The 15,708-nt window shown below is 48.0% G+C and overlaps 1 protein-coding gene across 9 annotated transcripts in view; it reads left to right on the top strand.

Annotated features, from left to right (window-relative positions):
* The first annotated feature begins 9,864 nt into the window (after nt 1-9,864).
* KIF17 (kinesin family member 17) overlaps nt 9,865-15,708 on the top strand; it is a 32,665-nt gene continuing 26,821 nt past the window's right edge. For 6 of the 9 annotated variants that reach the window (XR_012642334.1, XM_074975467.1, XM_074975468.1 and 3 more), the window contains exon 1: nt 9,865-10,510. Coding sequence is in view for 8 of the 9 variants with exons in the window: in XM_074975467.1 (XP_074831568.1) it covers nt 10,280-10,510 (231 nt within the window). In the remaining variant the exon portion in view is untranslated. The remainder of the gene's footprint in view (nt 10,511-15,708) is intronic. The other 3 variants (XM_074975465.1, XM_074975466.1, XM_074975471.1) reach the window with 1 other exon arrangement.

The raw sequence follows: 15,708 nt of genomic DNA on the forward strand, positions 1-15,708 counted from the left end.
GTTTTGGAAATGTTAAGATTCTATTATAAGAGACTAGATAGCATGCAGGATATGAGAATCACGGGTATAAGAACAGTTGCTGATGGAAGCTGACTTAACTTTGAGGAAAACCTTGGTGATAAGCAGGGCAGCAGAGCTATCCAAAGAGAAGATTAGAACCCTTGTAGGGCAGTCAGCAGAAACTACCTATGCAATATATAAGAAAGGGAAAACAAAACCAGATACATCAGCAGCAGATGACAACAGTATAGACACATGCAAATAATGTAAGAGAAAACATGTAAAACAGAAAGAGAAGTGTCTGGCTTATGGGGGGAAAAATGCCGTATGTGTGCCAATTTGAATCATTTTGCAGCCAACTGTTTGTGCAGAGAGAAGAAAAACAAACCCAAGGTACACACAGTAACTGAAAAGAGCAGCAGTGAGTATGAGAACAATTATGTGGGTGACCAAAACTGCTAGTAAACACAGTGCAAGAAGACTGTAGGAAGCACCAGAAACTGTGGTCACAGACTATGAGACAGCAGTACCTCTTCTGGGAATCTAGGCCACCCAAGCCATGAACTTGATAAAAGCACATTTCCAGAACTAATGAAAGTGGATAGTAGAGTGACTGAAGATACCTTGGATGGCATTACCTGGGTCCAGAAGATGATACAGAGGAAGTATAGAGAGACGTGTTTCAGGGTGATGGGTGGATAGACAGTGATTATAAAATATAGATTGACACCAGTGTGAAGTCAGTTAAATTGCCATAAAGAAAAGTACCCGTTGCATTACTACAGGCACTGAATGATGAACAGTGGAACCCACAGAATCGTGGAAGTATATAGTCTGTAGAGAAGAGAACCAACTGGATAAGAAGACATGTAGTGGTAAGAAAGCCATCTGGAAAAGTAAGAATATTTATAGATCCAAAGCCTTTAAACAAAGCTTTAGAATGGAACCATTTCCCTCTGCTTACAACTGTGAACGTATTACCAGATCTGTCTAAAGTGAGACTTTTTTCAACATGTGATGTAAAAAATGGATTCTGGAACATTAAACTGGATGAAGAATCCACTTACATGACAACCTTTGCAACTCCATTTGGGATGTACCGATGCTTAAGGATGCCAGTGGGAATCAGTCTGGTACCAGAGGTATTCCAGAGCAGATTGACCCAAGCATTGAAGGGTCTGATGGGACTCTGGACAATAGCAGACAATGTGCTGACAGTGGGAGAGGGTGACGATCCAGAACAAGCATAACAAGATAATGACAACAAATTATGATGATTTTTACAGAGAAGCAGAGAAACATTAAATTGAACTTAGGGAAGCTCCGGTTGAGAGTAACCAAGTTGCCATACTTCGGACATTGTTGACCACCAAAAGCCTGAAAGTAGACCCAGGAAAAGTGAGGGCAATTAGAGAAATGCCAAAACCCAGGGATGTTAAAGGAGTCCAGAGATTTCTGGGAATGGTCAGTTATTTAGCTACATTTTGCAACCATCTCTCTGAGAGATTCATGATCTTGAGACAGCTGACACATCAAGACTCCTTATGGGAGTGGACAGACCAACATGAGCAAACATTCTGGAAAGTAAAAGAGAGATTGGAAAGGCTCCCATTCTGAAATATTACAACCCAGAGGAACCCCTGCAGCTGCAACGTGGTGCATCCAAGATGGGTCTAGGGGAAAACCTGTTGCATCTGCAAGGAGAACATTGTCCATGCTGGAGAAGAGATCTGCTCAAATATAAAAAGAATAGTTAGCAATACTCTTGGACTGGAAAAATATCACCAATCCCCTTACGGGACATACAATCTGACCATAAACTTCTCAAAAGCATTTGGAGAAAGCCATTACGCAGTGCACAAAAGTGTTTACAGCAGATGATAATGTGTCTGCAGAGCTATAGCGTACACATCAAGTATTGCCCAGGCAGAGAGTTGGTATTGGCAGACACATGGAGTCAGGCATACCTGTCAGAAGCCAGGAGGAGGGATCCGTGGAGGCCGAGATGGACAGAATACAGATGAACTTTTATCTGTTTGGGAAGAAAGACTGAGAGAGATACAGAAAGGTTCAGTGCGTGACCGAATGTTGCAGACCCTGAAATTCCCCTTCCCACCCCAACCATAATTGAATAACCCAGCTAACTGTGGGCCAGTTAGCCTGACATCAGGCCTGAGCAAAACAGTGGAAGAGCAGACATGGGATTCAACTGATAAAGAATGAAAGGATGGGAACTAATACCAGTCAACAAGGCTTTATGGGGAAAAAGCCTTGTCAATCAACCTTCTCTTCATGTTATTTGCCATTTTGGAGTCTGAATGGCACCCCCATCCCCCGGAAGCTCAGCTGCTCTCCAGCCCAGAGGCTAATCCCTCCCCTACTTCCAAGATGCAGGCCATCCCATTGGTACAGCCCCCTCTCCCACTACAATAGGTTGCTACAGCTCTAGGCTGCCCTCCCCTCCCTGGCCTGTGGTTGAGGAACCCAGCCCTTGGGAGTTCCCTAGGCCAAGGCCCTGTGGATGGTAGGATGGGTCACCACATGCAGCATCCACTCTGAAAGTAATTCTAAAAGAGTAACACTGTTGAATGAGATTAGTTCATGAGCACAACACACTGCTAATAGCAGGATGGCCTCCCGGCAGAAGCAGAGAATCTTGCAAGACATCTCCAGTGCACCACAGCATTGCACTGTGCAAAGATGTGTTACTGCACATTGTCCTTCACCCAAGCTGTGCCTCAAGCCTTCTCCCTCTTGCCTGCTGCTTGGAGTGGCTTCTCCCCTCAGGGGTCTGGGTCCTGGATTCTTTCTCTTGGCATCTCATGTCTCCAGCCAAGGAGGACCTCTGCTAGTACCTGGGGTACAAGGGGTGCTGTCCCTTGGGAAATGTTTACTACGAAATAGTTTGCTAGGAGTGTAGTACAGTACCCAAGGGATAGCATCACTATCACAATCCCCAAAGTAGCAATACAAGAAGGAGGGGAGCTTTATTAGGTACAGGGAACAAAGGACACAGACTATGGGAAGACCAGGAAAAATTATAACACTAAACCATCAACCTTACCTTAAATCCTCCCCCTCCCAGCTTTTCTGAGGGGCCCAATCCCCCTAGCTTCCTCCCAGCCCCTGCCTAGGCAGAACGGGAATTGAGATCAGTTCTGCGTGGGGTGATGCCAGAGGTGAAAGTGGGCTGGTACGGTGTACCGGTAAGAAGTGGCTGCCGGGAGAGGTCCGTACTCAGCCGACGTTAAAGCGCTACTGCTGCCCCTTTTGCCCCCACCCCACCCCACCCCCAGGCCTGCCGAGGTGGGGGAAGGGACAGCTGCTCTGGGGTCTGGTGATTTAAAAGGGCCCGGGGCTTATAGCCACTGCTACCGCAGCAGTGGCCAAAGCCCCGGGCCCTTTAAATCGCCGCCGGAGCCCCGGGAGGCATGTGCAGCGCTGAAGGGCTGGTTGGGGGAGACTGACCCCAGCGCCACCCCTTTCTGCCCAAGGCCCTGCCCCTTCTAGGGGCCGAGAGCCAGGCCCCCATATCAGTAAGACTTTTAAGTTACTTTCACCCATGGGTGATGCCACGCTGTACTTGTTAGCCACCTTAAAATTCACAAGCAAAACAAACAAGCATGGGGTTTCTCACAAGGTCTTCACTGTAAAAGGGTAGGATGGTGCTGAGGCTCCCTGCTCTGGAGTCCAAGGGACAATTCGGCTGACTCTCAGTAGCCGGACCAGGAGTCGCTCCTCTGTCTCTAGGCTGCTGGTCTGCGCTGGTCTGACAGATGTCAGTGACCCAGTAGCCACCAACAGGGATCGCAGTCTCCCTTGGGGAACAATGGGAAGTTGAAGGGGCACCTCCCAGGCTGCAATGCTTCTCCAAATGTAGCCAAACTCTTCGTCTCTGAGTTCTGGCTTCTGATTGGCTGTGGCAGTAGCTTCCAGCATGTTCTGTCTCCGCCCTGTGCTCCGGGCAGGGGTGACAGAGTCTTCCTAATAGTGGGGGAGCCAGGAGGCCCTGTCCCCTCCATGGCCCCGCCTCTTCCCACTAAGGCCCCGCCCCCCAGAAGCTGGAGCCAGGAAGGGGAGGCCAGGCCCCTCCATCTGCCCGGGGCAGGGGGCCCCCAAGAGCAGCCACTCCAGCCCACGTCTCCACCCCCCCGGACCCGCTGCTCAGAGAGGTGGAGGGTTCACGGCTCCCCACAGCTGCCCAGGCTCCCTGGGCCACTCTTACCCCGGGCCAGGCTCCAGCTTCTGCTTCTGGTCTGGCTGGGGGGGGCAGAGCCTCAGAAGTAAGAGGAGGGGCAGGGGGCCAGGCCTGTGGCAAAAAGGCATTCTGGGAAGCAGCATCCTGAGCCTCTGCAGCCACTGCTGCTGTAGTCCAGGGTGAGTCCTCACCAGGCTCAGAATAACATGTCAAGGACAACCAGGTCCCGAGGTGTTACATGTAGGAATGTAGGACCTAGGCAGAAACTCCAATCCAAGGGTCAGATTCTTTCCACCATTGGAAGGTGCAGGGGAGAAAGGCAATGTCTCTGAAGCTGCAGCAGCATGTGATGGCTTTGCAACGTGCTCCCCCAGAACCTTCAAGCCTCCCATCTCTGATCTGCAGCATTCAAATGGCAGAATCTGGATTGGAGCAGGGGAACATCTGTATTCCACCAAGTCCTCCCCTCAGTTCCTGAGAGTTTCCTCTGCAAAATCCATGTAAGAATTAATGTTGCTCCAAAGAGAGCTGCCAAGTGATGTGCAGCTTCTTGCCATGCTGGGCAAAATAAACAGCTGGCAAATATGCATAAAACCATAAACCAACTGCTCTAGGTGGGTCCCCCTATTTGTTATGGGGAGGCAGGACCTCATTCCTTCCCTCCCTCACCCCAGGTCAGTGGGAGAGCTTGGAGAGAGCCAGAGGCAGCTTTATAGAGGGGGAACTTAGGTGAACCACAGGAATCTAAGGGGTGTGGCTTATGGCAGGAGAAGCCAGCTGGTTGTTGGGGTGACCAAGGGGGAACGGTATGGGATGGCTGTCTGTTCCCATCTTGTCTCTGCATCACCCCAAGATGACTGTGGGAAAAGTACACACCTGCCCTTACCCCATTGCTGCTCTGTGTGGGTTGGAAACCAGTGAGCGGAGTGGAGACATTGCCTGCTCAGCAGGTGCACAGGAAAGAATATTGGGAGGGTATGTGGTATATGAAAGTTAAGAAAGCCAACTGATCTTATAACTCCCAAGAGGGCTGAATTTTTGGGCACATAGCAGTTACATGCTCCATTAGCCATAGGGGTTATAACTTTTGGAAGCTCTGAGAATTTACGTACACAGTTGACACAAGAAGAAATATTTTTTTTAAAATTCATAACCCCTGCCAGAGCTACCAACATAAAGGATTATACCTTTGAAATATTGTTTAATTGAGAACCCCGCCTTCGTGCATTTGGCCTTTGCATAAGCTCTCAGTCAGGACTACTTCAGAACAATATACACTTTTCACCACACACCATTGTTTATTCATGAGTGGGCAAATTATTAGAACACTGATGAAATTCAGTCTTTCAATGAATATCAGTTTCAATGAAATTCAGTCTTTCCAAAGAAATTCTCTTGGGACTAACACTAAATATGAAAAATGTCAGCCCAAAAGGAATCTTTTTGTGAAAGTGCAAAGAGAATATGAAAAACAGCTTTGAATGGAAGCCATCTTTCAGGGTTAACTATGGAGTCACTGCCCAAGATTTCATAAGACCTGGCTTTCATGTCAGCTTCTCATTGATGCACAGCTGATCTGACAGCCATACATTGCATGGTACAGACTCATGGACACTGCTGACAAAATCTCTGATCAAGAGTGCACAGGGACGCGCACATCTGGAGGTGGAGCACCCTACAGACAAAACATCTTGGAGAACTTCAAGTTACTGTACAGGTTAAGTAACCTCTCCTTCTTCAAAGTGGGTGGCCAAACTTGGCTCCTCTTGGCCAGATCTCAAAAGGAGCTCAGTTGCCATGAAGGTACTTTCCTTCAGACAGGAAGGATGGCCCCATGCTGAGGGTACTAACCTGGATCTCCCAAATCCCAGGCTTAATTTCTCACTTGGCCACAGATTTCTTTTGTGACCTTGGGCAAGTCACTTAATGTCTCTGTGGCTCAGTTCCTCACCAGTAAAATGGGGATAATAGTACTGCTCTACTGCACAGGCATTTCATGAAGATAAATATATTAAAGATTAAGAGGTGCTCATATGCTATGGTAATGGATGGACAATGTACAATGAGGGCTCAGGTTTCCTCAAAACCTGCCTATTAGTGTTACAGGGGAAGCTGAGCTCTGTTCAGCATCTGGCCCCAAATGTGAGGGCTGAGCACAAGAAAAATCTGGCCCTGAGCTCTTTTGAAAATCTGGCTTTATCTTCCAACTGGTCTAAATCACAGCAGTTTCCCTGCATTTGGTTTAACAGGGCCTATTAGATACTTGCTACCTTCATTGTGCAGCAGCACTAAATAGAGACCTTAAATGTGCAGTCTCTCGCTACCTCCCTAATCCTTGTTTCACTTTGTATTAGCTACATTTAAATCTGCCTTAAGATGCTGTCATAAATATAAAGGGAAGGGTAAACCCCTTTAAAATCCCTCCTGGTCAGAGGAAAAATCCTCTCACCTGTAAAGGGTTAAGAAGCTAAAGGTAACCTCGCTGGCACCTGACCAAAATGACCAATGAGGAGACAAGATACTTTCAAAAGCTGGGAGGAGGGAGAGAAACAAAGGGTCTGGGTCTGTCTGTATGCTGCTTTTGTTGGGGACAGAACAGGAATGGAGTCTTAGAACTTTTAGTAAGTAATCTAGCTAGGTATGTGTTAGATTATGATATCTTTAAATAGCTGAGAAAAGAACTGTGCTGAATAGAATGACTATCCCTGTCTATGTGTCCTTTTTGTAACTTAAGGTTTTGCCTAGAGGGATTCTATGTTTTGAATCTAATTATCCTGTAAGGTATCTACCATCCTGATTTTACAGAGGTGATTCCTTTACTTCTATTAAAAGTCATCTTGTAAGAAAACTGAATGCTTTTTCATTGTTCTAAGATCCAAGGGTTTGGGTCTGTGGTCCCCTATGCAAATTAGTGAGGATTTTTACCAATCCTTCCCCAGGAAGTGGGGTGCAAGGGTTGGGAGGATTTTGGGGGGAAAGATGTGTCCAAACTATGTTTCCCAGGAAACCCAGTTAGAGTTTGGTGGTGGCAGTGGAAATTCCACTGCCAAGGATAAAATTAATTTGTACCTTGGAGAAGTTTTAACCTAAGCTGGTGAAAGTAAGCTTAGGAGGTTTTCATGCAGGTTCCCACATCTGTACCCTAGAGTTCAGAGTGGGGGAGGAACCTTGACAGATGCTAATCCTTTTTTTAATCCTTTTTTTTTAAATTGCTCCATTTGCTGGAGAATAGCTCTGGTGAGCTGGGACCCACAATGTTCTGAGGGCCAGCTGCACAAGCCAGTGCTTGCAGCACTTATCACTGTGCCTTGTCCAGTGTTGGTAAACTCTCTTTCCTGACATTTGGTCTTGGGGAAAGCACACTAGCAGACTGATGCCCTTGAAGATGGTTCTAGTGGGAAACTGGTTTAATAACGAGATCGGGACTCTGCACCACAGGGGTGGTGGGATGATGGAACTTGTCTTTATTTTTCGATTGGTAAGAATGCGAGCTGATGTCTGTTTGGAGAAGCATCAGACCATGGTCCATGCATGTGCCTCAGCAGGTCAAAGGACAGCCTGCTCTAGGGTCCTAGTCTACTGTAATACATCAGCTCCTTCTAGTACTGCCTGTTCAGTTCCACTCCTGCAGTGTCCCTGCTCCCTATTTATTTTTTTTGACACGTTATGGGCTGCACTGCGAATCTCTACCAATACAACTACACTGTAGCTGTGCCCGTGTGCCGTCTCCCTGGCTCCTTTTTTATGTGCCCAGTGAGTTTGTACACTTCCTAAAGCCCCATTCTTCCTGGCTGTTCTGTAGGGCACAGACCTGTAGGATTGCTTCCCTGTCTCTGCTTTAACTTAAGCCTGGTCTACGCCTAAGGCTGACCTAGCTACAACACTCAGGGTTGTGAAAAAATTTGCAATGTAGTTAGGGTGACCTAATGGCTACATTTCCGTGCTACAGCCATGTTGGTGCAGATATTCCCAAGTAATACTGTGATGGCAGCCAGAAGCTCCAGGCAGGGTGGGTGCCATGCTAGGGTTCCCTCTATGCTGCCACATAGAACCTTTCTGTGAAAGTGCAAAGAGAATATGAAAAACAGCTTTGAATGGAAGCCATCTTTCAGGGTTAACGATGGAGTCACTGCCCAAGATTTCATAAGACCTGGCTTTCATGTCAGCTTCTCATTGATGCACAGCTGATCTGACAGCCATACATTGCATGGTACAGACCAATGGACACTGATGACAAAATTTCTGATCAAGAGTGCACGGGGGCTTGCACATGTGGAGGTGGAGCACCCTTCAGACAAAACATCCTGGAGAACTCCAAGTTACTGTTCAAAGTGGGTGACCAAACTTGGCTCCTCTTGGCCGCATCTCAAAAGGAGCTCAGCTGCTATGAAGGTACTTTCCTTCAGACAAGAAGGTCTAAAAATTACTTGGCTCTGCACCACGTGCCCTTCAGCATATAGAGGGAAGGTTCCTCTATGCCATCGCAGCAGGAGTGTGGCTAAAGCTAGCCCTCCCCATATGACAGCTTGCCCTGGCCAGGCCATCGCTGGTGCAGGGGGGTGCTCGCTCCCAGGGCCCTGGAGTGCTGACTGCTCCCAGCAGGGCAGGAGGGAAGTGGCCTAGGCTGTCCCTGTAGCTCTTTAATTGGAGTTGTGGCCTCCTAGCCCCCAAATAGCCTAGACAAGCCAGACTTCACCCAGCACCCTGAGGGGGTGCACCGCCCTTCACCTGCAGCACCTGCCCCTTATGCTGGCCACTGCCACCCAGCTCCCTGCACTGGGCCTCCCTGTGCCCTGCACCCCACAGCTAGAGACTGCGACATTCCCTGGAGAAGCCCCTCACTCTGCCCCCGCCCCCACAGAGCCCGGTGGGCGGCTCCGCTCAGCCAGACCAGGGGCCTGCAGCGGTATTTCGGCAGAGCGCGGGGATGGGAATTGGGTGACGCTCCCTCGCCCGGCCTCTTGCGGCAGAGAGTTCGGGGCACCGTTGCGCGACGCTCCCTGGTCCCCTTGGTAACAGCGAACGCCGCGGCGGGGGCGGGGAGCGGAGCTCGGCGCTGCTGCCCGGCCCGGCTCTGGCCTAGTCCAGGTCGGCTCCGCCCGGCTCCCCCCGCTGCGGGCAGCCCCGCCCCGCAGCCCGGCGCCGCCGCAGCCGCCTGGCGCCCCCTAGTGGGCGGGGCCCCGGCCAGGGTGGACAGCTGCCCCCTGCCCGCCCGCTGCTTGGCGCACCTCGAGCCGGCGTGGGGCCGGGGAGCCAGGCTCGCCCCCTCCTGCCACTGCCTAGCCTCCCTGCTCGCTCCAGCGCCATAGAAACTGCCCCCCCTTCCCCACTCCTGCCTCTGCCTCACACGGTCCCTGCCAACCCCCTTCCCCGTTCCAGGCTCGCCCCAGCTCTCCAGCGCCATCGAAACTGCCCCCCCTTCCCCACTCCTGCCGCTGCCTCACACGGTCCTTGCCAACCCCCCCTCCCCGTGCCAGGCTCGCCCCAGCTCTCCAGCGCCATAGAAACTGCCCCCCTTCTGCATTCCTGCCGCTGCCTCACACGGTCCCTGCCAACCCCCCTCCCCGTGCCAGGCTCGCCCCAGCTCTCCAGCGCCATCGAAACTGCCCCCCCTTCCCCACTCCTGCCACTGCCTCACACGGTCCTTGCCAACCCCCCCTCCCCGTGCCAGGCTCGCCCCAGCTCTCCAGCGCCATAGAAACTGCCCCTGCCCTTGACACACTGCCTCACACAGTCCCTGCCACCCACGGGTGTGAGTGGGGATAACACCCCCCCACCGCGGTGCCAGGCTTGCCCCAGCTCTCCTATGCCATAGAAACTGCCCCTGCCCTTTCCACACTCCTGCCACTGCCTCACACAGTCCCTGGCACCCCACTGGTGTGAATGAGCGTTTTCCGCCCATGCCAGGGTCTCTCCAGCACCATACGAAGCTGCCCCTGCCCTTCTGACGCTGCCTCCCCCAGTCCCTGCCTCCCCACTGGGGTGAGCTGGGATCGTGGCCCCTGAGCCAGGCTCGCTCCAGCCGTTCAGCACCATTGAAAGCTCCTCTGCAGGTGGCAGAGTTGTACCGTGAGTTCGGACATGGCCTCGGAGGCGGTGAAGGTCATTGTGCGCTGCCGGCCCATGAATGAGCGAGAGAAGGCGCTCAGCTGCAAGGCCGTGGTCAGCATGGACAGCACCCGGGGCCAATGCTTCATCCAGAACCCTGGGGCCACTGATGAGCCCCCAAAGCAGTTCACCTTCGATGGGGCATATTATGAGGGCCACAACACTGAACAGATCTACAATGAAATTGCCTATCCGCTAGTGGAGGTGAGTGAGGCCAAAAGTAATCTATGAGCCACAGAGGCTCTCCATGGAGAATGGGTGACTTGGGAGATTGGCAATGGCAAGAAAGGCCTTTTCATCAATTACTGCAGAGTTTAAACTTCCATTAAAAAATCCTACAAAGTTTTAATCTTTATGGTTATGAAGAAAACCCGCTGAATGTGACCTCATGCAGCAATGCCTCCTTGATTCATAAATTTGAAAGCCAGAAGGGACCATTGGGGTCATCTAGTCTGACCTCCTGTATAACAAAGGCCATGAAACTTCCCCAAAATAATTTCTAGAGCAGATTTTTTAGAAAAAAATTCAATCTTGATTTGAAAATTGTCAGTGACCCTTGGTAAATTGTTCGATGGTTATTTACTCTCATTGTGAAAAATTTACACCTTCTTTCCAATCTGAATTTTGTCTAGCTTTGACTTCCAGTCATTGGGTTGTGTTATATCTTTCTCTGCTAGACTGAACAGCCAATTATAAATATTTGTTCCCTATGTAGGTAATTACAGACTGTAATCAAATCACCCCTTAACCTTGTCTTTGTTACACTAAATGGATTGAGCTCCTTGCATCTACAGTAGAACCTCAGAGTTACTAACACCAGAGTTACGAACTGACCAGTCAACCACACACCTTTGGAACCGGAAGTATGCAATCAGGCAGCAGCAGAGACAAAAAAAAGCAAATACAGTTAAACATAAACTTTTTAAAAATAAAGGGAAAGCAACATTTTTCTTTTGCAAAGCAAAATTTCAAAGCTGTATTAAGTCAATATTCAGTTGTAAACTTTTGAAAGAATACCCATAACGTTTTGTTCAGCGTTACGAACATTTCAGAGTTACGGACAACCTCCATTCCCAGAGTGCTTATAACACTGAGGTTCTACTGTATCACTATAAGGCAGTTGTTTTAATCATTTCATCATTCTTGTGGCTCTTCTCTGAACCCTCGCCAAATTTTCAACATTCTTCTTGAATTGTGGAGACTGGAACTGGACACACCATTCCAGCAGTGGTTGCAGCAGAGCTAAATAAAGAGGTAATCTCTGCTCGTACTTGAGATTCCCCTGTTTAATGCATCCAAGGATCACATTAGTCCATTTGGCTACAGCATTGCACTGGGACCTCAGGTTCTGATTATCCACCACAATATCCACCCCATAGATCCTTCATCCTGTAAGTACGCCCTACGTTCTTTCTTCCTAGATGTATACATTTACATTTAGTCATATTCAAATACATATTGTGTGCTTATGCCCAGTTTACCAGGGGATCCAAATCACACTTTATTACTGACCTGTTCTCGTAATTATTTACCACTCCCCCAATTTGTGTCATCTGCAAAGTTTGTCAGTGATGATTTTATGTCTTCTTCCAGGTCTTTGATAAAAATCTTAAATAATGTAGATCCAAGCACCAATCCCTTTGGGATTCCACTAGAAAACCACTTGATGATGATTCCTCATTTACAAATATATTTTGAGACCTATCAGTTAGCCAGCTTTTAATTCATTTAATGTGTGCCGATGTTAATTTTGTACCATTTGTTTTTAATCAAAAGGTCATGCAGTATCAAGAACTGTTCTTCAGGACTGGGAAACATACTCAGAGCATCACAGCTAAATACATTTCTATGGTCCCTTGAAATATGTGTTAACTCCTTATGCTTAACATTGTTCCACCTTGTATTTACTGTGACACTCCGAGTACATTTCCCAGACCTGAAGAAGGGCTCAGTGTAAGCTCAAAAGCTGGTCTCTCTCATCAACAGAAGTTGGTCCAGTAAAAGATAGTACTTCACCCACCTTGTCTCTCTAGTATCCTTGGACCAATACGGCTATAACACTGCTCAAATAAATTGGTTAGTCTCTAAGGTGCCACAAGTACTCCTTTTCTTTTTGCATGCAGTACTAAGTCAAGCACCTTATGGAAGTCTAAGAATATTACATCAACACTATTATTATTTATTAACTGAACTTGTAATCTCATCAAAAAAATATATCAAGTTACTCTGACAGAATCTGTTTTCCATAACCCCACGTTGATTGGGCATTAATTATATTCCCCTCCTTTAACGCTTTATCAATCAAGTCCCATATCAGCAGCTCCATAGTCAAATTGACAGGCCTATAATTACCCAGGTCATCCCATTTACCCTTTTTAAATATTGGCTCAACATTAGCTTTCGTCCAGTCTTTTGGAACTTCCCTGTTGTTCCAACATTAACGTTTAAAATCAACATTAGCGGTCCAGTACACTCTTCTGACAACTTGCATCCAAAAGGGCTATCTGGATCTGCTGATCTTAAAACGTCTAACTTTAGTAGCTGCTGTTTAACATCCTCCTGAGATATCTAGTAGTGGAATGGAAAGAGTGTAATAATCATCATATGATGAGACTACATCATCTGTTTTTTCCCAAGTACAGAACAAAAATATTTATTGGTAATTTATACATTATTATTGATAATTCTATCATTTGCATTTAGCAGTGAACCAGTACCATTGTCAAGATTCTTTTATGCTTCTAATACTCAAAAAACTCATTCTTATTGTACTTAAATCTGCTTGCCATCGATTTCTCCGTGTGTCCCTTTGCTTCCTTTATCAATTTTCCGCAATTCTTAACTTCTGGTTTATATTTGTTACTATCAACTTCCCCTTTCTTTAATATATATATTTTTTTCATTTATTATAACTGCTTTCACTTTCCCTCTAAACCAGGTCAGTTTTTTAACCAATAGTCTTCTTCCTTGGTTGTGGGATTGTGGCTTTTGCGGCATCTAATAAAGTGTTCTTAAACAATTCCAAATGATAGATCATATTTTTCTAATTAAATTTTTTCTCCCAGCTGATTTGGCAGATAATTGTTTTCAGCTTTGTGAATGTGGCCCTTTTAAAGCACAAAATATACATATTACTGGTTTGGACTTTATTCTGTTTGCACATTATAAATGTGACCAATTCATGGTCACTTGTACCTAAGCAACCATTAGTTTTTTAGTTCTGTGACCAGAACTCTTTATCTGTCAAGATGCGGTTTAATACAGAGTCCTCCTCTGTTGATTGCAACACTTTTTGAGTTAGGAAATTGTCATTGATAAAATTTAGAAATTGCAAGGATATTTTAATACTGGCAGCCAGTAGCAGATTAGCCACTGGGCCAATGGGACCCGTGCCCAGGGGTCCCAGCCAACTGGGGGACCCCCGGAAAAAATCCGCTGCCACCGGTGGAAGCCCGGAGGCCCAGCTGTCAGGCAGGTAGGGTGGGGAAAGCCCCCGCACCCTGACCCTGCTCCACAGCAGCAGCACCGGGTGGCAGAAGCTGTGGGGCAGCAGGGCAAGCCCCTGCGCCCAACCTGCTCTCCAGCAGAAGCGCTGGGTGGGCGGGAGAAGCCCCAGCGCCCTGACCCTGGTCCCCCACAGAAGTGTGGGGGGTGGCAGGGGAAGCCCCAGCACCTGGATCCCCACTGTGACCCTGGGACTGGAAGAGCTCTCACTGCCCGCTGTAGCCCTGGGGCTGTGGCACGGGAACAGAGCTTCTCCAGTCTTGGGGTCACAGTGCGGGAGCGGGGCAGAAAGGAGCAAAAGGTTTGCTGGGCTGCAGTGGGGGTGGGCGGAATGAAAAGGACCCTGGGTGAAACAGGGGTGGGCACTAGGGAAGGGGCAGAAATGGGTGGGGCTATGGGCAGGGCCACAGGCAGAAGGGGAGGAACAGGGGCAGGGCCGCAGGCAGGAGTGTGGAGGGGTCCCCCACTTCCTCTTTCCAGGGCCCCAGGAAACCTTAATCCGCCTCTGCTGGCAGCATCAGACCTCCAGCACAAGTCACTCAATTTGAAGTTCCCCATGATTAGGAAAAAAAGCTGCATATACATTATAGGTAGGTGCATAAGGAGCCAGTCATCCTGTTGTCTAGTGTGATTTGGTGGTCTATAGCAGACACCAACTAATACCCCATCTTGGGCTTTATCTGTTAGGACATTGAACCATAAACATTCAAGATAATTTTCTTCCGCGTTACCAGTGACTTGGAAACAGGTGGTGCCATTTTTGACGTAGAGTGCCCCTCCGCCACCCCTCTTGCCTGCTCAAACCTATAACCAGTGATTTTAACATTCCAGTTGTGTGAATCATCCCACCAGATTTCAGTTTAACACCAACTAGATTGAATTTATGCTCATGAACAAGCATTTCCAATTCCTCTTATTTGTTACTGAGGCTCCTAGCATTAGTGTATAGGCAATTCAAGAATTTCTCTCTTCATATCCTTGATTAGTTTGGTTCTCAACATCTTGATTCTGTGCTAAATGAGTGCTCATATCTTCCTTCTTTTACCCTCCCCTTTTGTTACTAGTTTAACACCCTCTTGACTACTCTAGCCAGCCTGTCCCCAAGGAGATTGATTGCTCTTCTATCGAGGTAGAGGCCATCCAAACTATACAGTGCCCATCTCCCCACAGAAGGTGGATCAATATTCCACAAAATCAAAACCCTCCATCCCATATCACTTATGTAGCTAGCAATTTCTAGAATCCTTTTCCTTCTGCCTTCCTTTCCTCATTGGATAGGGAGGATCTCAGAGAAGATTGTTTGGACATTCTTCTTCTTCTTCAGCATGCTTCCAAGTTCCCTGAAGTCATGTCTTATCTGTGAGATATCAGAAGCCTATCCAATCTTAGACAACAGGACAGTGTGCTGCCTTCCCAAAGCCAAGACATGACATGTCACTCTATGTGTCCCTTGCAGAATGTTCTTTCAATTCTTCTGAGTATTAAATCCCCAACAAGGATCATCTGTCTCCCTCGTACAGTAGAGAACTCTTCCACTTAAGGAGCTCTTAATGGGGGAGGAAGCCTCAAAAATAGAGGTTGACAGAGGGAGTGAAGTAGCAAGATCCTCTAATCAGGAGAGAGAGTAGCATTCATGCCCCAAACAGAAGACTTCGGGGTTGGGAAATGGGGAAAAAAGAAAACTTTTCTCTTTCAGCAGCAAAGGGACACTGGGTGCATGGTACTTTTACATGTATCAAACACCTAATAGCCAAAGGCCAATAAGAAAGATGGAGCCTCTGAGCAGTGTCCAGTTACAACACCTGGGTAGAAAGTCCAGTACTCTTCCCCCTTCCCAACAGTGGAAGAAGACGGGACAACCAGGACTTCAAATGATTGCAGGGAAACCACTACAATAA

Source organism: Natator depressus, chromosome 18 (assembly GCF_965152275.1).
Source record: "Natator depressus isolate rNatDep1 chromosome 18, rNatDep2.hap1, whole genome shotgun sequence".
In the NCBI taxonomy this organism is placed as follows: Eukaryota; Metazoa; Chordata; order Testudines; family Cheloniidae; genus Natator; species Natator depressus.